The sequence below is a fragment of the Anabas testudineus genome, chromosome 22 (assembly GCF_900324465.2).
Source record: "Anabas testudineus chromosome 22, fAnaTes1.2, whole genome shotgun sequence".
In the NCBI taxonomy this organism is placed as follows: Eukaryota; Metazoa; Chordata; class Actinopteri; order Anabantiformes; family Anabantidae; genus Anabas; species Anabas testudineus.
Genome location: NC_046630.1, coordinates 11,162,037 through 11,184,718, shown reverse-complemented (window position 1 = coordinate 11,184,718; position 22,682 = coordinate 11,162,037). Strand labels below are relative to the sequence as shown.

The 22,682-nt window shown below is 40.5% G+C and overlaps 2 protein-coding genes across 3 annotated transcripts in view; one reads left to right on the top strand and one right to left on the bottom strand.

Annotated features, from left to right (window-relative positions):
- The first annotated feature begins 265 nt into the window (after nt 1-265).
- On the top strand, nt 266-6,718 carry degs2 (delta(4)-desaturase, sphingolipid 2). Its single transcript, XM_026339722.1, has 3 exons — nt 266-347; nt 3,053-3,795; nt 4,339-6,718. Exons 1-3 carry the CDS (start codon nt 266-268, stop codon nt 4,480-4,482), a joined length of 969 nt encoding a protein of 322 aa, XP_026195507.1. The 3' UTR covers nt 4,483-6,718.
- A 1,314-nt stretch (nt 6,719-8,032) lies between these two features.
- The window catches only part of evla (Enah/Vasp-like a), a 30,363-nt gene continuing 15,713 nt past the window's right edge, over nt 8,033-22,682 (bottom strand). For both annotated transcript variants that reach the window (XM_026339721.1, XM_026339720.1), the window contains exons 2-13: nt 18,127-18,295; nt 17,788-17,968; nt 13,606-13,663; nt 12,995-13,056; nt 10,072-10,325; nt 9,791-9,906; nt 9,531-9,558; nt 9,103-9,145; nt 8,928-8,988; nt 8,760-8,817; nt 8,581-8,638; nt 8,033-8,355 (exon numbers count right to left, since the gene is read on the bottom strand). In XM_026339721.1, the coding sequence (XP_026195506.1) occupies nt 8,318-8,355; nt 8,581-8,638; nt 8,760-8,817; nt 8,928-8,988; nt 9,103-9,145; nt 9,531-9,558; nt 9,791-9,906; nt 10,072-10,325; nt 12,995-13,056; nt 13,606-13,663; nt 17,788-17,968; nt 18,127-18,295 (1,126 nt within the window). In that variant the 3' untranslated portion in view covers nt 8,033-8,317. The remainder of the gene's footprint in view (nt 8,356-8,580; nt 8,639-8,759; nt 8,818-8,927; nt 8,989-9,102; nt 9,146-9,530; nt 9,559-9,790; nt 9,907-10,071; nt 10,326-12,994; nt 13,057-13,605; nt 13,664-17,787; nt 17,969-18,126; nt 18,296-22,682) is intronic.

Here is a 22,682-nt window from a genome sequence, read left to right as displayed (position 1 = left end):
TCTGTCCTTTTGCCATATATTTTCCATCCATGCAAATGTGATATTTGTTGCTTGTTCCTAGTGCAAGAAAGTAAAGGAAAAGTTGTTTGAGCAGGTTCCTGGCTGAGTTTGACCCTCCCTGAGCCGGGGGAGGGACCTGCCGTCACACCTTACACCTTCACCCTGCAACCTGTGTGTGAGTGGGTGTGCCCTGAAACGGTGAAAGGTTTCATGACGAGCATAACGCCACAGAGACACTTGCCTCACAGTCTCAGAGAGCGGCGTCATGGGGAAGACAGGTGGAAGAGGCGACTTTGAATGGGTCTACACCGACCAGCCGCACACCTCCAGGAGAAAAGAAATTCTGGGTGAGAAATGATGAAACATCAAACTTTCTTTCAATATCTGATCAATCTGCAGAGCAACGGTTCTCATTAGTGTCTAGTTACTGTAATAGGTTGTGTGCATTTTTTTTTTTTTTTTTTGCTATAAAATCATAGCCGGTTAAACCTGTTTACTAGTTGTTGCTTAACGAGCTTTCACAGCACAATGGATGCAGGAGAAATGGTAAAACTGATACCACCCAAGATACGCACAATCAGGAGCAGCCAAGCTTTATAAAGTTACGCAGTACTTTTTAGGTACAAGTAATTTTCCTTTAAATGGCAGATTTTAAGGATAAAGAACATTAGGATGTGGATTAAACTGAAATACAGCGCACATGTATGGTCGCAAATAAATGGTCCATAGTTTCTCCATTAAAATATTCACTCTAATGAATCTCACATCGGTGCCTCTCACAGTTACTCAGACCTTGAAGCTGTACAGTGCTGCTCCCATGTTTTATATGCAAAAATCTTTTCTTAGAAAGAGGCAGCATAGATTTAAAACGCAAAGGCGGGCGGTGAACTTTGACACCCGCGTTACTCATAGCAAAAGGCATGATGTCAATGTGTAGATATGGACATAGTTATGAAAGGAGTGGCGTGTTTGATTGTCAATCTTGTGAGAAAATGAATAACTGAAGAACAGTGCAGTTTTGTTTAAAAAGGAAAGAAAAAAAAAGTTCCACTGTGCATTTTTGTGAAAACCAATCTGCCATCTTTTTCCTCTGACTTGTAATAATAGCAGGTGCAGTTTACAATGCCTATGGGCTTGCTAGGTAACAAGACACATTCCCTCCTCAAGACAAACACAGATACAATGGTCGTGCATGAGGTGGGAAGAAAGGCTTTGTGAGAGTCAGGTGATGTGGGAGGTTTCCTTTATTCAGTAAACTGTCTTACAACAAATTACTGTATTAATACAAATAAATTACTGTCCTTAATATTTCCCCCAGTTTCTGAAAGATATTAAATCTGTTTCAGAGATACTAAATTGATTTAATGCGATTTAAAACCGCTTATATTCAAACCTTTTCATATATATTTAATGCAGGTTTTGTCCAGCATGATTGCTCTGGTGTGAAAGAAGCATTTGGAAGGTGACTGGTTGTTCGACACCACCAAGGCTTAAATTATTAAAGTATTTTGTTTTAATATCCTGCGAGTGTCAGATGTTTACTGTCATGTGGGATAATTTGATTGACAAGTGGTTTTATGAATGAATGACTGTTTGCTCACAGGTGTCTGTAGATCTATCCTTGACTGTGGTACCATAAACTTTATTTTATTGTGAAGTTCAAAGGACATCAATGTCTTCTATAGCTGGCTCATCCGGAAAAATTATTTGACACAGTTTGATATCAGTTACCAGTTCATCATACTTTAACAGGTCTTGAAACAATGAACAATGAATTGTCGCTTTGACTTGTCCAGTTCAATCTCAAATCATTGTTAGTTGGAACCTGATGTTGAAACCACATATAGGAGAAGTATCTGACTGTAAGGAAAAATGTAAAAATGAATTGTCTCTCTCATATAGGGAAGTTAAAATACAATGTTCTTTGCTGTGGCTTTAAGCAGTTTAACTAGTTTATTTTATGATACCTGGTTATTGATTGAACTTTATGCCCTGTGGGCGACTGAAAACACCGTCACCTAAAGATGTATAACCTATAAACATGACTATAAATAGCACAAGAAAATGACAAATTGAAGATAAGGTTGAAATAATGCAGTAGATTTACAAGAAATATGCACAGGACAGTAGCAGCTACAAAAAACAGATAAATTATTGTTTCAAAAGTAGTGACTGTAGGGGAGCATGAGGGAATTCCTCCTGGGTAAACTTAAATTGAATAAAGATGGTTTGGTCGGTAAAGGGGAAACCTATATGTGACAGGTTACTGAATTCAGGCCTGTTGTCTTTAAACCTTTTAATCACCATGGTAAGCCCAGTTTGCATATGGGAAATACAGAAGTGAGCTGACAGCAAATGAGTGCAAAGGGAATATTTGCATGTGCCATTACCTGATACTGCATTGCTGTCTAATGCATGATGTGATAGGCTACTGCAGCACCCAGTGCATTGTGGCTCAGCTCCTCCCTGTGATCTAGAAATTTGACTGAATCTAGCTAATGTGTCCTAAATTACTTGCACCAAATCTCTGTGAAGCACTTAACTGTAAGGTGTGGCCAATGTAAAAAATCACAACCTGTATGATCCAATGAATAGATTATGATGTTATGGTCTTATGGATCAAACCTAAGTCTGAACTGCTCCCTTGTATCTCCCTGAGTTTCATGTCCCTCAGCAAAACAACACCTCTGCCAATTAAAAATGACTTTCTTCAGCAAGTGATTCCCGGGAGAAGGGTTAGTATCTTACAAAACAGTCAACTGTGTTCTTTAGAATACACGGTATCGTTACACACAGTAATATATTGAGATCAACTCTTTTAAAATGACAATGATTTAGTCTCGTTAATCAGGTTTGTCTGTTGGATCCGTGACAGTATTCTACTAACTAACATAACTTTTTCCTCTTCCTATCCACCCTTTAATTTTTTTCTTTGGTTTTTGTTTGGCTTTACTGTAACTTGCTTTTCTTTTCAGTTTTCTTATTTTCCCGCAGTTTCCACATCCCTGGCCATGCACTTTTTAAACCTCTTTCTAACTGCTTATTTTCTCAGCCAAATACCCAGAGATCAAGTCTCTGATGGGTCCAGACCCCCAGCTGAAATGGGTGGTGTCAGGAATGGTCCTAACCCAGCTCCTCGCCTGCTACCTGGTCCACAACCTTTCCTGGAAGTGGATCTTCTTCTGGGCTTATGCCTTTGGAGGTTGCATTAACCACTCCCTGACTCTGGCTATCCACGACATCTCTCACAATGTGGCCTTCGGGAACAAGCTGGCAAAGTGGAACCGCTGGTTCGCCATGTGGGCCAACCTGCCCATCGGGTTGCCTTACTCAGCCTCCTTCAAGAAATACCACATTGACCACCATCGGTATCTAGGAGGTGACCAGCTGGATGTTGACATCCCCACAGACTTAGAGGGATGGTTCTTCTGCACCCCAGCCAGGAAGGTCCTCTGGCTCTTCCTCCAACCCTTTTTCTATGCTCTGCGCCCGCTGGTAGTCAACCCTAAACCAATATGTCAGATCGAGATCCAGAACGCAGTCGTTCAGCTCACAGTGGACTTAATTATCTACCATCTGTGGGGTTTGAAGCCCATTGTCTACCTCATTGCAGGTTCTATTCTGTGTATGGGACTGCATCCTATCTCTGGACATTTTATAGCTGAACATTACATGTTCCTTAAGGGACACGAGACATATTCTTACTATGGCCCACTAAACTTGATAACCTTCAATGTCGGGTATCACATGGAGCACCATGACTTCCCCAGTATACCTGGCAGTAAACTACCTCAGGTGAGAGAGACACTGTGATAAATGATGTCTAAATGTTCAAAGGGTAAACTCAGACTACTAGAGTGGTAGAGAATATGAACAGTTATAACAAATCATCACCAGGAGTGATGATGTTGACAGAAATTAATGCCCCTGTCTTTTCTTACAGAGTCTAAACAAAAAGGTTTTGGTAAATATTATGTCACATTTTTTAGTTTCCACTGCAAATACTTATCACATGAAAAGACAGGTTTTGTTACTGATTAACCACTTAACTAACAGCCTTTCTGGCTACTGTACAGCACACAGAGATACAAAGTGATAGATCTGCCTGAGATTTTTCTATCAGATTCTATGTGTGTAGTTGATTTGATTATCCCAGTGAAAGAAGATGTCCTATTGAATAAGATTTCTGACTGTATAAAGTACTGAAGTGCAATTTGCAATATGCATTTGAATATATTCAGATATATGTTTTTTGACCTAAATCCTTCGTAATTATTTTCTATGCCTCCACTCTCACTCACGATTTTCCTTTTTTGTTGTTGTTGTTGTTATTGGCAGGTCAAGCAAATTGCAGCAGAGTATTACGACTCCCTGCCTCAGCACACGTCCTGGATCCGGGTATTATGGGACTTTGTGTTTGATGACAGCATTGGCCCCTATGCCAGAGTCAAACGGGTGTACAAGCTAAGCAAGCAGGAATAGATCTGTGACTGATTACGTTTCCCTTTAAAAGGGACAGTGAATTTCAGTTGTTACATCTATGGACTGCTATAAAATGTCATTGGTTTCTAGTTAAAAAAGGTTTTTCCTATCATGTTGTGTGTGTGTGTATGTGTGCGTGCACAGTTGTCAGTGTATGTACATCTACTTATATGTTGGATGTTCTGACCAAAAATTATTCTTGCAGTTTAGTTAGTATATGGCAAATGAATGTGTGCGTCAATTGCATATATACACAGTTCATGGAAATAGGAATTCAGCCGGTGCAGCTGGATGATTTTCTTACCACATTATTTATTCATGTTTCTCTTCTATGAAGTGATGATCCTTGTTTCCAGAACGCACTGAGAAGAGTGAAATGATAATACAAAGCTAATATTTCCTTCCCTGTAATTGGAAAACAAATGGTAGTATTAAATTGAAACATCCGAATTTTTTTTTTATATATATAAAACAAAGGTCACATACATTTTATAAGGTTGTTACAGAGGCATCACTAGCTCTGTTCTGTTTCTTACGTGTAAGCTTTGCAAACTTTGTGAGAATTACTGCAAGTGAGACTCAAGGCACACAAAGCCTCTCGAATTACCTAAAACAATTTCACAACCATCAAGCAGAACAGTACTGAAGATGGAAAATGAGCATTGAAACTTACCTTTGTGTAAGATAAGTGTTTTCTTCAGTGATGTCCCATTCTGCTTGTTTATAGCTCCATTGTGCTGTGGTTTAATTGTTTATTTACGTCTAAGTGCTTAAAATGGATTTAAAAAAAAATGGGGGAAAAAATCACTAATAAATAAAATCTAAATTGCAGTTTGATAATGTTAAAATGTTTGGTGTCATGGTTGTTCAATTATTTTTTTCAGGCTTTGGTTTATGTTCATGAAATGTCCCATAGACTCTGCAGCTGAGATCTTCTTTCACTCTTGGTCATGCATGTTTTTATTTTAATTTGGCCTATGTTTGAGTTTAGCAGCACCACCAGCACATTAAATACTTCTGTAGTGTATGTAACTAATTTACCAACAGCTAAGGTGAGAAAGGTAATGGTGAGAGAAAAAGCCTCACAAGGGCACCACCTATATTTAAAGCCGTTACAAAAAGCATTTCACCAAATTAAATTGTAAAATCTTTCTCCACCTATTGTATATAGAATCATGTGCTAAAGCTAGTCACCCTCCTTTTTTTTTTTTTTTTACTGTGCCATTATTTAACAAAAATTAAGTCAATAAAATGTAGCCCCTTAATGCTTCCACAGGATTTAAGAGGGTAAGTTGCAGCCAAGGGGAATAAAGAAGCAAGCAGGACCCAGGGTTGAAATCCATGGGTTGTGCCTTGTTGTGTGGAGTTTAAAAGTTCTCCCCATATTTGTGTGGGTTTTCTCTGGGTACTCCTGCTTCCTCCAGCCTCCAAAAACACAAAGTTAGATTAGTATTAAGATTAGGTTAACTGGTGACTCTAAATTGCCTATAGCTCTGAATGGTTGTCTGCTCTGTGATACACTGGCGACCCGTCCAGGGTGTATGCAGCCCCTTACTTTCCTCAACCTTTGGAGTTTTACAGTGAGAAAGATTATTCACAAGTTAAAATCCAGAACGCAGGTCAGACTATGCAGTGCTCCGAGAAATACAAAAAAACACAGCATTTCAGCAGAAATACCCACCATCAAGCACAGTGATGATTTGGACTTTTTCTAGAAGAAATTCTTCCATCTGCCTGACAGCTAAAGCTTTGTGGAAATTGTATCATGCAACAGCACAATGTTCCTGAGCACACCACTAAATCATCTTGGATGGCCTTAACCCATTCGAAATGCTGATGCAGGACCTTATGTGAGCTGTGTATAAGTCAAAAAACCTCAATGAACTAAAGCAATGTTGAATGGGCCAAATTTTCTCCTCAGTGATGTGAGGGGCTGATAAAATTATACAGGAAACAATTGTTATTGTTGCCAAAGCTAAAGGTGGATCTACAAGCTATTTAATCATTAAAGGTAATTAGTACTGCCCACATAAAAAAAAGTATGTCTGAGATTGTATTTACCTAATACTAAGGCCCGCTATGATCAGATGATTATGTTTTTACACAAGAAAAACATTGAATTAAAAAAGGTTTTGCACATGACTGTAAAAGTTAATCTATATGTCATCACTGAAAACCATAATCTTTATTGTTTCTATTTAAATGACTGTAAAATATCTAAAATATCTTCATAAAAGGACAGAATATGTTTGTGTTTGGTTTGTCATTTACTGTCTCTGTTTACTGGTAAACAGATGGGACCTTCATGTTTAAGCATAATTAAAATATGTCCTAAAGGTAAAAACTATTTAGCCTACTCAGATGTACCAAGGCACAAGGGATCTCACTCTTAGTCTCTCTCACACACACATATTCACACACACACACACACACACATACACACACATTTTGTTTGAATGAATTTACTTCCAGCTTTTAAATCAGAACGTAGTTGAGAGCGGACAGAGTGGATAGAATGCAACAACCGATATTCAACCAAATCCTTCTTGCAAAGACACATTTAGCTACCATCACATAGGCCTACTCATACCATTCACTTTCTGCACATTCTTATCTAGGTAAAATTTGCATATTGCCAGAGCAACCCCCTTCATTAGTTTCACATTGCTACCATTATCAACATTTCATATATGGAAAGGGGAATCCTCGTGGAAACAAACCACTATAATAAATGTACCACCGCTTAAATTGTTTTAAACCAAATGAAAAACGAATTCATACAGACAGGGGGGTTTCATGCATACTTGGGAGGGTCACAAAGTATAGAACGACTAATAAAGACTACTACGTTGTTTTATATCTAGGTAAAACCAGGTGGCACATTTACAGTTATCGGCCTGTTTTGTGAATGATCCCCAAGTTTCAATGATCTCACACATCTGAACAGGTAGAGAAACATCGGTCACACTGGAGTTGTAGAGCAGACTGCTGCGTGTGTTTTACATTACCCGCCAAAATGTTTCTCATTTGAAAAATTTTATGCTTTGAATATGGTGGAAAGAGGTAATTTAAGTGGCTAATTATTATCATTATCACTGGAGAGAAAAGTTTAGACACACAACACCAGTATGAACAAGGTCATAATAAAAAGTTTTTTTAAATCAGCCAGTCTTGGGCAGGTGAGTCTGCAGCACCACTTTGCCCATATTGTGCTTGTTGTCGTCAACTAGTTAGGGATAAACTAAACAAAAAAATAATAGAAAATATAAAAGGCTGACATAAACGGTGTGCAAGATTCCTTTCTCCTTCTATAATATCAATAAAATACTCATTGTCATCAACAGCATCATCATTATCACCACAGGTTTTAAATAATAAAACAGTAAAAACTTAGAAAACAAAAATATTTTCTTCTTAAGACTTAACAAAGAACAAAGAGTTGCAACACTGGGCTGACTGAGTCTCTAGGTGCACAGAGAGGACCACAACACCAAACTCAGCACAAATGTTCATCCATCCCTCAATTTGTCTTCCAGTATATTTGCCATCCTCTGTTTAGTTCATCAATCCATACATCAGCTTTCACCTTTCTTTCTCCATCCTTCGTCTCTTCTTTCCTATTTATCTGTTCTCTCTTATGTCATTCTTTCTTCCATTTTTGCTGTCCAGCAGACTCAAATGTTAGCACAACATCTCTGCAACTTGCATCGTGGCCTTGCAAGGTCACAGAAACATTGAGAGAACATTCCCTGGTCCTCGTGTCTGTGCATCTGCATGTCCATCCTCCTCCAGCTCCTCCTCTCGCTCTCACACTCCTGCTGTTGCTCGGATGAGATTAGGATGTACTGATTCTGCCGATTTCTTGTCTGATGGCTGCAAGAAAAGAGTGCAGAATTTAACAGAGAAAGGTTCATGCTCCCCCTCCACCAGACACTGTTATTTCACATCAACGGTGTCAGCATGTTTTTGGATGTTAGATAGTCTGAGCGTTAACAGATCCTACTGCCAATGAGCTGTAAAAACTAGTGTGTGTCAAAGATTTAAATGCTGTGTGCTACAGGATACTGCAGTGAACTTTACAAGTGCTGCATTCCTTACCATAAATTATTTCGTCTTTCACCTTATGCAACTCACGTACAACTTCATCCAAAATCTCCTGCAAAACAAGACGTGCTTGTGAATCTCTTTTGAACAAAACACGCGTAAAACCATTCAACTTCACAACATACAAAACCCCTAAAACCCTTTGTGAAATCAAATGTAAAATCACAACCAACCTGTTTCATCTTGTCAAACTCTGTATCCGATTCACTAGTGCTGCCAATGGGCCTCACTCTGAAACACACACACACAAAAAAAAGATTAACTACACTACACTACAATGCTATAGCTTTCCTATCTGTTACATATTTAGGCCACATTCCCTCCACTCCTCATCTGCAGACCTGGACACTAGTGAGGACTTTTCTGCAGAGTTGGATCGCTCCCATGGTTTCTTCACAGCATCTGACAAGTTGGAAATAATAAATTACATAAAATCAATCAACTTTGAAACAGTAGTGCAGACATCAGTTCTGACTGCATTAGTTGTATTGTACAATAATCTGAGCTGTTCTCTACCTGTTGAGTTCTGCTGACCTGGACCACGGCCACTAGAGTCATCCTGCGGGAGAAAGAAATATAAATAAATCACACTGTAAGTAGTGTACGTTTCCCAAATAGGTTAACTTTCAACTCATCTTGAATCAATAATGAAGATAAATATGAAGTTACCACTAATGGCTGGTTAGCTAAGCTTATCACAAAGACTGGAAATGGGGGAAATTGGCAATTGGCCCATTACATCATGTGTCTGTACTGTGTGTGTGTGACACATGATCACCTATAAAATTATATTTGTCCTGTCTACATGCTAAGTTTCCTTGTAGCCATGTTTTACAATTTTTACCAGACAGACATGCAAATGGAAACAATCTTCTCATCTTTCAAATATCAACAATGAAACAAATGCCAAAATCCCATGTATTGCTTTAAGGCACAACACTTACCTCATCAGGCTTCTCTGAAGCTTTCCGTCTGTTAGGGAACAAACAATGAGATACACATTAAAATAATTGAGTAAGAAATGCAGATAGATGCAGACGTGAAGTACTAGTACAAGAGTTTATTTCCTTTAACCGCAATTTACCGCAAGGAAATCAGAACCAGGAACCAGAAAGATCAAGTGAAACAGTTATGTCCCTTTTGTCTTTCCTGTGCGATTACTTGTGTAAAAGGTGAAAGGTGTCAGGGTGTGAAGCTGTTTTACCTGCGGGCTAGTAAGGCATTCATCTCCTGCATCAGTCCCTCCCCACCACCACCACTCCCACCACTAGAACGGTTGGAGTCACTTTTGCCACCGGACCCAGGGGAACTGCTCTCGTCCTGTAGCGCACATTGTAAAACATTGTTTAACAAATTTCCCATTTTTGCTGTAGGGGTTTTTTTTTTTCAACTGCGTGTTCTTTTTGTTTACAAAATCACAAAATTAAAATCACTTCTGAGATTAACTACTGATAAATAAAACCGAAGAACTGGATCTACACCTACCCTGTGCACTTTACGCAATTTGGCTCCAGCCAGTGCAGCAGCCAGTCCTGAGGGTTGATGCTGGACCCCAGGTGGTCCCCCAGGAGGCCCTCCACCAGTGGGCAGAGGAGGAGGCATGGGTGGGGGTACAGCCATTGGGGGTGGTGGACCTGGTGGTGGTGGTGGGGCTGGAGGACCAGCCATGGGTGCTGGAGCTGCAGCTGGAGGAGGTGCCACAGACAGCATAGATGGGTGACCTGCAGAGGCAGGGGGGCCTGGGAGGGCAGAATTTGAGCTTGGTTAAAGTCAGTTCAGTTTCATGACTTTTTGATGACTGATCGAACATCTCAGGAATGAAAGATATACTCTCAGTGTTTAACAAACTGTTTGTTTAACAAAATGCTTAGTGCAAGACAGCCAACCACCGGGCTTTAGTGGACACAGGTTTCATTTGATTCAAGTAAAAACCAGATTAACTCAGTGTGTATGTGGTATGTATATTATACTTTTCGCTTTTGCAGCATAGTTTCTGAAAATGACAATAGAGGCCGATAACAAATTCCCTGAATATCCCATGATGAGAAGCACACAAATGGATAACTGAGGCTGCTTCAAGGTCAATCTGAAAAAGATGTATGAAACGGTGGCTAAGATTAAAGTGCTGACTTTAATCTAATCTATTTGTTTATGTTTCAAATGAGCAAATGTACTATTTTATGTTTTGCCTTATTTTGGAGGACATTACGAGTTTAAACAAGCTAACACATTTCTCATTTGATTTTTAGACTTTGCACACCCACACAGTTGTTTTTATTCAATCTGTGATTAAACCATTCTGAGTTTTCTTTCTGGGAACTAAATGATGAAAAACTGTATACACTAATAACACTGATAACAGTTGTCTCACTTCAAAAACACCTGTGTGGGTGGAATATGGGGGTGTAGAGGATTTAAACATTGAAGTATTGTGTGTATATGACACATGTTGTGGGGTAACAATATGGGTACCTACCCTACACACACACACACACACACACACATTATACACACGTAACATCCTTCTGCTCAGATACTACCTCCTCCTCTTTCCTCCACATACTTACTGCTGCTGGACATGGGGACCTGCTGGGGGACTGGGGAGGGGCTCTTCTTGGGCGAGCCCCCGTCAGATATTGCAGTGTAAGAGGGGGGCGAAGAGGAAGAGGAAGTGGTGTTGGGGGGCTGGGCCTGCTGGTGGTACACCTGTTGTTGTTGTTGTTGCTGATGCTGCTGAGGGTGGAAGGTGGATGGGTATTGGGGCTGGTGGTTGGGGGCGGGCCCTGGGCCTGTCTGACCTACCAGAGGAGGCAGGGGGATGGCCTCGCAATACTGCGGGGTGAGTGGCAGATGCTGAGAATGAGGAGAGTAGGAGTCTTCTGGCTGGCCATTGGTGTGAGGGTGGGGCTGGTGCTGTGGGTACTGGTGAGGACCTGTCATGGCACTCGGGTCAAGAGGTGGGGGCTTCATCCTAGTGTTCAGGGGTGGGAGTGGGTGAGCCACGGGGAGGACGGGCTGTGGGGGCAAGCTCTGCTTCACAGGCATGGCCATCATAACTGGAGGGGAAGAGGAAGGGGGCAACTGGGCGTACATTTGTTGCAAATGAGAGGCAGACCAGGTGCCGTGTTTTGGGGGGAGCATCATTTCTTGTTGTTGTTGAAGGTGTAGGTGGCGTGCTGCTGTGGGAGGAGACAGGGGGATCTGACGGACCTGTCGGCCCTGGGTGGTCACTCCTGCCTGGACTGGGGAAAATGCTGAGGCGAGCGAGGTGGAGAGTTGGGAGAAGAGCTGAGCCTTGTCCCTAGCAGCCCCTGCCTCTTTCTCCTGAGAGGGAGAGGAGGAGGCGGAGGAGGGAGGAGAGGAGGACGCCACGCGGACGTAGGAGGGTGGCAGTGTGCTAGCTCTGTACTGTCTGTACTCAGGAGGGGTGTCTGGGTGGGTGGGATTGGAGGAGACTTTATATTGGAGAGTGGAAACGACTGTGACGGGCAAAGAGAGAAGGACAGAGAGGGGGGAGAGAGAGAGAGAGAGAGAGAGAGAGAGAGGAAGAGGAGATGCAGACGAAGAGGAGGACGAAGGAGGGCAACAAACAAAGAAAAACAGAAAAGAGAAAAACGTGAGAAGAATGAAAAGCAACTGAGCAACCAAGCAAGTAAAAAAATAAATTAAATAAAAAAAAAGAGAGAAAATCAGGAGCAATCCAAAAAACAGAAGCCAATAGCAAATAAGAAAGAATCAAAATATCATAAAAACAAGCAGCAGAATGCAACATGACTGAGCCATGATCGGAAAGCATGTGGCATTTCCCCCCAACCAACAGTAGCTGGAAGAAAGAGATGGCAGTAGAGCATGTTGCAGGGACAGGGAGGTACTGATATCGCCACTGACAGCAGGGACACAGGAAGATGTTTAAGTCTGTATGCTTATTTAAGGGGCAGACTTGAACATTTATTTGTGTGCGTAGATAAAAACGGCACACAGATTCAGGAGTAGTGGTTGAAACTAAAGCAGGAAATAGTAACACAAACCACACTGGGGAAACCTATTAACCTCTAGGGACGGTATCAGGGACTGGAATCTGTGGGATTTATACAGGATGAAATCACCTATTTGCTTCAGTAAATTAAAGCTTGCTTCGCCCGGACCAACAATAATAACTTCCCTCATTAACAGAACAAAACTGACCAAATATTATGCTCCCTGGCGAGGCTGTTTACTTACAAGAGGGCTTTGTTTGACCACCTTGTCTAAAGTATTTGTGTAGCTAGGAGCACACACTATGCCGCCTTTAATTCGCCTTGGTCTCCAGATCAGCATGTGAGTGAGAGACATCGTCACTGACAGCGTGTGTGTGTGTGTGTGTGTGTGTTTATATAACTGGGTGTGGGTGTGTTTGCTTAAGCCTCACCTGATCCTGATGTTCGTCGTTCCCTCTCTTTGTGCGCCTGCATCTGATGTTGCTCCATCATCCTATGAGGTGCAAGGATGTCACCGCTTTAAAAACCAGTGCCTAATAATCACTAAGTCCTCATAAAACACACTGATGTTTTGTTTCACTCATTCTGTTTAAAACACCATCACCAGTGCTTAATAGACCAGTTAACCAGCAGTTAACATAAACACACACAAACAACGAATGTGCATAACTCCTCCTATTTAGCTCTAGGGCCTGTTAGCAGTGGCAGTTAACAGTCTCATTAAATGCAGTTTTTCTTTCCTGTTTGAGTTATATTTGTTAAAATTAAACTACCAGCACTATGTTTTTTTATTTTTTTTTATTTAAAATATATGCCTGTAAACCCTTTAACTCTTTATATCTTTAGTAGGAACCAATGGGTTTAGGGCCAAGGGCCACAGACACATCAGTAAGTACTGAACTAAAGTTGGTTTTCATTCATACAGAATCAATTAAATCATGTGCATTATATGTTCTGTTCCACTTACATATTTTAGGTTCTGTTATATAAAAATTTTTCTATTTCTCTCCATTTTAAGTCGCTTATATGCTTGAATACGTACCTCCTCTGTGCCTCGTTTTCCTCTGAGGACGGCCCATTTTGGCGTTGGACAACTGGACCTGGAAGACATAAAGTGAGGAATCCACATAAATAATCCACGTAAAAACAAACGTCATTCCACATAACAGCTATGATCCAGACACGTAATGACACACAGCTCTGCTGTTATGCCTAAACCTTCCTCACTCACGTTTAAAATGGAAATACAGGAAAACAATTTAAACCTGAATTTAAAGGTTTATTTAAATTAACTTAGAGTCCAATTGGTGTGACATTTGTGGGGAGCAGCTGTGAGACGCATTTCCATCTGGAGACATCCTAAATATTCTAATCATGTGATATTAAACAGTAGCAGTAGCAGAGTTCAGGAAGAGAAGCTGTGTTTACAGAATGAACAGACACCAGTAGGCATCACGTGAGGTACTGTTACTTTGCCCCGGAGAGAAAAACAAACTGCTTATAATGTAATTTGCTCAACATGTTGCCAACCGCAGGAATTTAAAATGTAAACCACAGGAGGAAATCTAGGAGTGGAATAAACAGAAAAAAGAGTGAGAATATCACTGTAAGAACAGCTGCTGTTTCACATATGAAGGAGCTCCTACAACAACAAGAATAAAACCATCTGGACATTTAAATAATAGGTTTAAAGTTTATAAAGCAGAGGGCAAAAAAAGAAAAAGGAAATCATCCCAATGAAACGGTTTCATTCACTGTGTCAACAAAGTTCGATAGAGTTACCTCAGCACAGGGTACATGTCAACGTCATCAAGTAACCATCATCAGCCACATGACCATCTCAGTTTAGCACTTAGCCTGTTGACCAACCTGCAGAACCATCCCACCCCAGCAGCCTTCTGAATTAGAGCGTCTATAGCGGCTAATTATGGGAAGCTGCATCATCACATATCGCCAGAATTCCAGTCATTACACATCAGCGCCCATCAAGACATCAAGAGCACCCATGGGTGATATTTCCGTTTGCTGTATTTCCAGAAGCGTGGGGGTGGTGGGTGGGTCCACGGGAGCGGCTCAAATGAGGCCGAGCTGCAGTTTGATGCCTGGATCATACTGACGACTGAAAACTTCCACCGAATCAGTGTACGGTTTCCTTATTCATTTTCAGATTGATTGGGATTTTGTATCACATGTTATTTTGTCTGTGGGTGTGTTACAGGAGCTTTCAAGCTAAATATTATGATTAAGCTTTTGGCTACAAAACTAATGTTGCCTAAATTATTCAAAATGTAAATTCAATCATATATAACTTTAATCAATCAGTGCAAGTTAGTTGGTATTTTTTTTCTTTCCTATATTGGTGTTATATGCTGTTCAGACTCTGAACCCCTATTAGGGAAATTTGTAACTGTGGGCTATATAAATAAAACAGACTCGGTTTGACTTTTCCTTGACGTGGTGATTACTGTCATCAGGCAGTAAGTGAGTGAAGCTTGCAAAATGCAGGTTTCACTTGCTAATAATACCACACTTGAATTGATTCTGCTATGGCGGACCTGCCTGGTGGATTTTTATTCTTATGCTCCGATAACAAGAAGCACAGCGCTGCATGGAAGACGTTTCCCTTGCTCTCTGACATGCCCATGACCTCATTAATTAGGTGCTCAAGCTGATAGAGCTGCACTTCATATTTACCAAAAAACATTTTATAGCAGCACTGTGGATCTTTGCACTACAATGAATGAGATGACAGCAGGGAGCTGATAATGACGGGAGAAATGCTCTCAGACACCTTATCGACTCAAATTGGTTTTGTTGTGTTAAAGCCATGAGAAACAGCAGAGTAATTTTAAACATCTTAATGCACGACTGGCGGAGACTTCAAAGAACCTGTATGGGACGCTTTTCGCACTGCTTTGCATCACCAGCAATGTTTTGATACAGACGTATAAATCAGCAATATAAAGCAATAAACATTAGATGCTTACATCAGTCTTTGAACACAGGCTGAAGCTTTTTTATTAACCCCCTCAGCAGAAATTAATGAGGTACATGTGAAGGAGACAATTATCTTCCATGTTGTTCTATACTCCATGCTTACATGTACCAGTGTGTGTGTGTGTGTGTGTGTGGGGGGGGTTTACTGCTGACATAAAGGGTGCTATAGGGCTCTCGCTGTTGCCATGGCGAAGGTCAAGAAAGAACAGGAAGCCCAGGGGACAGGAGGACCTGACTAGACTTGTAAGTATTTTATGAGAGCTCAGGGGACCACTGTGCGTTCATATGTGCGTTGTTATAATTGAATAATTAAAAATTTCTCCCTATTGTAAACTGATAAATTACTAACAGAGAGACAATTCATTTGTTACATCCTCACAAACTTCTGCTCTTCTGAGTAACTGCTTCACGTTTTGTTTGTTTTCCCAAAATCAGTCGTGATAGGGCTTCCATTATTGGATGATCTGTGTCACCTCCTGAAGTATAAAACATCTTCAGTTCATCGCATTTTGTTAAAGTTCTACTTAGCTATTATTGTCATTCAAAACATGTGGGAGGTGCATGGTAGAACAGAGAACGTGTTTGCTACTAGCCCCTAAGATGATAAAGATAAATCCATAGAAAAATGCTTAATAAGAAAGAAAAGCATAATAGCGATACATACATATAACACCACCACAACATAGAGGTACAGTAGAACATACTGAAATGATGGTGAAAGCAAACAACTGAAGATCTTTTGGTCCTAGTATTCTGGTCTGAACAAGTATATAAAGTATTTTCAGTTTATTATATATTTTTTTCCATCCACTATTTAATTAACTCAAATGTTTAATGTTTAAGGTGTAATTTCTAGAATATACTGATACAGAGAGTTTCATCACATATCGGCAGCAGTGTTTAGCTACAGTAAGTTAGCAGCATAGTCCACTATTACCTTTCTCTTTTTCATGGTGAGGAAATGGCTGAAGCTCAACTACCCACCATTTGCTAAGCGGCCTGTTACCATGGAAAGCATGCATAACTAGTGGACTTATTTCTCTCCAGCACAACACTTACTGAGGATGATGACGGCAGAGGACACCCGTCTGAGGACACCAGGAGAAACCTCTGTAGTCAACATAGTGAGAAACTTTCCTGCTAAATGTTTACCAAGCTGTGATCAGCTGGGTCTGACAGTAGCAAAAAAATAAGACTCAATTCAACAACTAATTGCATAAACAATGCGGTAGAGTTAAAATACGTAAGAAAGCTTTTCCTGTCGACAGAGGCACCACCTTGCATGAAGAGGCCCATGATTCCAGTGATTCCAAATGCACCCAAAAAAAGGAGGGCTGCCGTGTGAGCACAGCGGGGTACGACATTAAGGCACCATATGAGATATTTTAGCCACCAATAGGAGAGTCACACGGATGGGATGACACCGCAGTTAAACACAAATATTCTCTCTCAGTGACACACACACACACACACACACACTACTTATAAGTAGCTTGTAACCAGAGCAGGTCATAAGCTGCGTAGTAAACTAAGAGTAGGTGTGAGTTCAACTTCAAATACAGTTCAGGATTCCAGCAGAATGTATTCACAGTCTCTATATAAAAACCATCAAATCAGCTAATTTCACTACATGCCCCAAATTATGCTGTTTCTCAGCCAAACATATTGGATTAAATTCTTTCCAGCTAAAGCAAGACATACCCTACTCTCTGTCTTTCTCTGCTCATTACTGCCTCTATATTATCAGATACCAGCTGTTCAACTAAGGTGTTAATACAAAGAACAATCTCCAGATGAGGGTAATTTAACACATTTCCACTCAGCAACCACACAAGTCCCTGATGCTGATGTTATTGTTTGGCGTATGGGGAGGAGTGCAGCTGCAGTACATGATGCTCACCAGCAGAGGGTAGTACAGCTTAGTCTAGAAGTTACACTTCATAGACTCTGAACACTGCAGTGTGTTGAATGTTGGCACACAATCAACAATTGAAATGATTTTACTGAATGCATCACTTCAATGTTGTCTTCTCAGTCATCTCCTACATATATTTATACACAATGCACTTCCTGATAAGGGAGAAGGTTTGATGAAAAGTGAGTGTTGTAATGAAAAATAAGCAGATTATTAGGCTGTGGTTACCTACAAATGTTCCACTGAAGAGTGGTCAAAGGTGGCTGTTAGAATAATAAGATGCATTTACTTCACATTTCATGAATATATTACCTCCACTGTCAGGGGAGCTGAGGACGTTCAGGGCAAACATCATGGCATTGGAGAAGGTGGTGGCCTCCTCCTTACTGGCAAAATTCAGACCATACACCTGGCGCGCGTCACGCCACTGGTGGAAAGTCGGAGTGGCCTGATTGTATTTCAGGCCCTTCACTATGGAGTAGTTGATCACCACCTTTGATGGAGGAAAGAAATTTAAAGTGAAACTTCTGAAAACGAAAAGCACGATTTCTAATTCCACTTCAAAACCTGCTGCATTTTAATAACTGTTCATTTTAGCAGCGATGCATGAGAAATGTTTTCTCGTCACCAGGTGTGTGATGCATCTCTCACCTGCTGGTCCTGCAGTTTGACGCCCACCACTCTGAAGGTGTTGTTGGCAGTGTTGTGGTAGATGTTGATGCGGCTGAAACCCTGCTGCCCTGGCTTGATGGGCACCCACTTCTTACTGGCATCGTCGTAGACCATCACAGAGGCCCGCGCCTGGCAGATACTCTGTTCACTACAGGAAGAAATAAGGGAAAAGTAAGTACGTGTTAACATTAATCTGCTGGATGTGAATATGCATATCAGAATTTAGATTTCCAAATGAGAACTAAAAGAACATAAGATAACATAAGATAACTGGAAAGCAGTAGAGGCAGTATTCAGCTTTCTACAGGGTGGAGAATAGTGGATTGCAGAGATACTTCACTGCAGTTCACATGGTGCTGACCAAGTACTGTGAATGTGATGGCACTCAATAAATTAAAACCAGTGAGACAGAATTGCTGTATAATTAACTGGTTAACTGGAGAGCCACACCTTTTTGCAGTTACCACTCTAGGAATAACATACTGCCACTGTAAACATGACAACTTATGCATACTGTGAAGATGATGGGTTACCATTTTTAAAAACCTCTAACCACCTAATCTAAACCTCAACCCTGTTGAATTCTTCTTTGACTCCTTGTCTTTACTGTGGCTCATAGTGGCACCGTTATAGCACATCAAGAGAAGTGCACAGGCATCAGAAGGGTGTGTGTGTGTGATGTGTTGAGTAATGACACAGTGAGTTAAAAACACAAGTGTGCAGTGAGCATATCGCCAGCTGGAGAGCTCATTTGATTAAAAGCTTATAAAAAGTCACACATCACACACAAAGCTGAGCACAAAGTGTGAAAATGAACCATGTTCATAACCATGGAAAATAATAGGAAATGACTTCACTAAAAACACATATCACATCTTCATTTCTTAAGCATTATAATGAGCTGTTGAGTGTTATGTGTGACTACTGTGACATGAAGGTATTAAAATAGCCTCAATGTGGAAACAAGTAACAGCAGGTGGAGAGGAGATGTGGACAGACAGACATGTGAAGTTCCCAAATACTTCTCTAATTTTCAATTTCAACACCTTAGGGACAGGCTCTCTGGCAGTTAGAGTACCTTTAGCAATCTTAAGGCGTTAGGGCCCAGAAAAGCTTATCAAGAAGCATTGATGATGTGCTCGCTGACTGATGAGGGAATCTAGTGCAGGGCTTTATATAAAATGATAAATAAATATTCATAAATAAAATAAGTTTAAGTAAATACTGCAGAATAAGCTGGCTCCAACTTAAAGTGTATTGATAACTATTTAATCTGATATAATATACACAAATTACGACTTTCAGGAGACCAATAATTTGTCGAACTGCTATTAAATATGACAAAGAAAGGCTGCAAATGCTCATATTGAAAAAAAAAACAAAACAGAAATCCACTTTCACCAGGCATTTTTGCCAGAAGAATTTTAGTTTTTAATAAGATAAAGGTAGGACTGACGAGGAATTATATGTATAAAATATATATGTATATATCCCATTTAATGTCATATTCGGTAATGTTAGAGCACTAACAAATGAGTACAATTACATTAACGTGAAATGGCACACATAATAAAAATACAGAAGTATTTAAATGCAGTATGGTGTAAACTGGCTGATACATGAAGAGGTCTTTCACTGCAGTTATCAGGAGCTGGGACTTATTGCCAGGGCCCAGAGGACACAGTAACATTCAAATGTCAATGTAAGAACCCCCTCCTGTTTCGCTCCTTCAATGTGCTGGAAGACAGCAGGAAGACCCCAGAGACCCCCTTCCCCCCTGAACGCACCAACACAGGGTTTGGTCTCAGCCGGCTTCCTCTCACTTTCATGACATCTTCTGCTCTCCAGTTCCTCTTGCGCTCATCTGAATAGCCTCAAATAACTCAGCAGTGATGAGATCGCAGGTTCACTTCTATGCTGCATTAGCATATTTTCCAACTCGCACAATGTTTTCTTAAATCAAACCATACACTTGATTTAGAGGATTTTAAATAATTACTTTCGGTTTGTAACATTCCTGATAATGTGATTTATAATTAAAAGAACACGTCTGACACATGACAACTGCTTACAGATGTTTCTTTCCATGGAACAATATTGGAAAGTCTCAGTATAAAGTGCACAGCACATCATTCCTCAAGTCATTCCTATGGGAGAAGCCTTTAAAGCTCGCTTGACAGATGGATTTCAGCAACAACTCCTACGGCTGCAACCAAACTCCCTCTGTCAAATATCCATCACTCCCCACTGCACTGTTGTCAAGTTAACCAGCAGCAATATCATACGCAAACTCTGAAAACAACGTATTCATAACAATGGTGCTTTAAACCACAGATTCGGAGAGATGGTCTGGTTCAGTTTTAGTGCGACATGTCCGGATGTTGCAAGCAGCACAAAGTACTGTACGACAAAAGTGAATGATGCTGATGGCTAGAAAATGGTTACACAATAAACATCTTCCATCTGGGGACAAACAGGAACCTAAAATTCAAACAGGAAACACATTTGTCATTAACACAAACAGATGTGAATGTGAAGTTCCTCAAAAGACATTCAAATATAGCACCGGATTGAAAGCCAACATTTCACACGAGATACAATCTGACAAAATGCTGTTTGACAGCTCTGACAAAGATACAATTTATCTTTGGCCACATCCCATCTTATATAAAAAGCCTAAGAAAAACAAACTTTTCCTTTTCAGCGGAAACTAATCATCAGTTTTACCACTGATAGGCCAAATGAGAGGATGCAGCGATCTGAAAAGTTCAATATCTTTGCATTTGACGAGACGCTCATATTGTAAATGCAAAACTATTACACATAACTACAGACAAGATGATTCCTACATCTCTAAATAACTTAAACTGACTCTCTAATCATGTAACAGACTCTTCTCCCCACTTCAGAGACCAATCAGACCACCAGAGTCTCACTGGGAAAAGAAATGGGGGGGTGGGAGGGGTTCTGCATCTCAGTGATGGATCTTCTTACAAAAACAGGCCCTATTTCTGGAGCAGTTTGGGCCAGAGGGATGGAGTGCCTTAAGCCTGATGCTGACGGTTTCAGTTCTCCTCAAGCAGTCAGAAATAAAGTGAGCGTCGTGTCTACTCCTTCTTTCCAAACAGTAAGTTGCTCAAGCAACACATCATGAGATGCTGAGCAAAAACAGAATAGAAAGAGGATGGAGTTCGTTTCTGTTCATTAGTGCCAAACTTTACAGAGCAGCTCAGCTAATTTCAGTGAAAGAATAAAAAAAAAATAAAACAATCTAGCAACTGAGGACAGCAGACTCACTATAAGTCACATGACAACGAGGAGACAAGGAACAATAGGCCACATGATAGCTGCTTAACATCGCAGCTGCTTCTACTGACTTAAAAAAAAAGTTCTGTTTTTGTCGCATTTTAGGCGATTTAGTTAAGCTTGATAGTTAATGGATGTTCATCAGGACAGAAGGATGACTGATTGGAGAGGAGAGAGAAAGAACACACAGTGTTTGTGTTGAAGCCAGAGCAGGCGATATGGCAACATCTGAAAAAGGTCAACTATCGCTAAAAATCCCAAATCAGTGACATTAGAATAATGTGATGAATCAAACTGATGTTCAAAGCTGGAAAACCCAGAACAGGAGGCACTAAAGGTCACAGTGAAGCAACACTTTAGATAAGATCTGAATTATATTTCATGTTCGCCCAAACTTATTAAGTAATACTTTATGGTGGTAATTGGTGCTTTGGGTGCTTCTACACATTCATGTAGATGAGAAATAATAAGCAAAAAGGAAAATAAAACAGCCTAAACTCGAGTTTTATATCTGCAATATCAGATGGTAATGGCCACTTTGAGCAGCAGAACAAACACAACACTGTGACCACATTATAGAGTTGATTGGATACCAGTTCCCTATTTACACATCAATCAGAAATGTATATGAGACTGTGTTAGGTCTCCTTAAACTCCTGAAGGAAATATCTCCTGTCTCTTTAGCAGCGAAATGCCCCAGTGTGATTGCCAGCTACCTTGTTAATAACTTTAATTGCTGTTTGCTGCTGTACAGGTAGCACACAGTCAGTTCTAAAGAGATGGCTAGACAGAGTCAAAACAATGTTCACTGGTTTAACCTTATACCTGCTGGTGTTTTCACTACTGTGTATTCTATAGACTACATCTTTAAAATGCATAAAAACATCCCCACTACCAGCTCATGAATAAAAATGGATACAGTGGACCCTTCCTTCTGACAGGCTAATGAGACAAGTGCAAATGTCTTTTGGAGTTCTGCAGCCAAAAATGCCTTTTTTAACATTATCTGATAATATATTTGCACTGGTCCAGAAAAACACATGTACTCAGAATGTGAAACTCTAGTCTGGTTCTTTCCTGGAAAAAGGGATCAAGTTGACTTGATTTGGCCAACAGCTCTTGTCTTAGCAGTTCACCTTGTTTTTGCTGGAGGAAGCAGATTTCTCAGTGGAGGCTGAATAACATTCACCTCAAAAGCCAGACTGGGAAGTATGAAAAGAAGAAAAGTC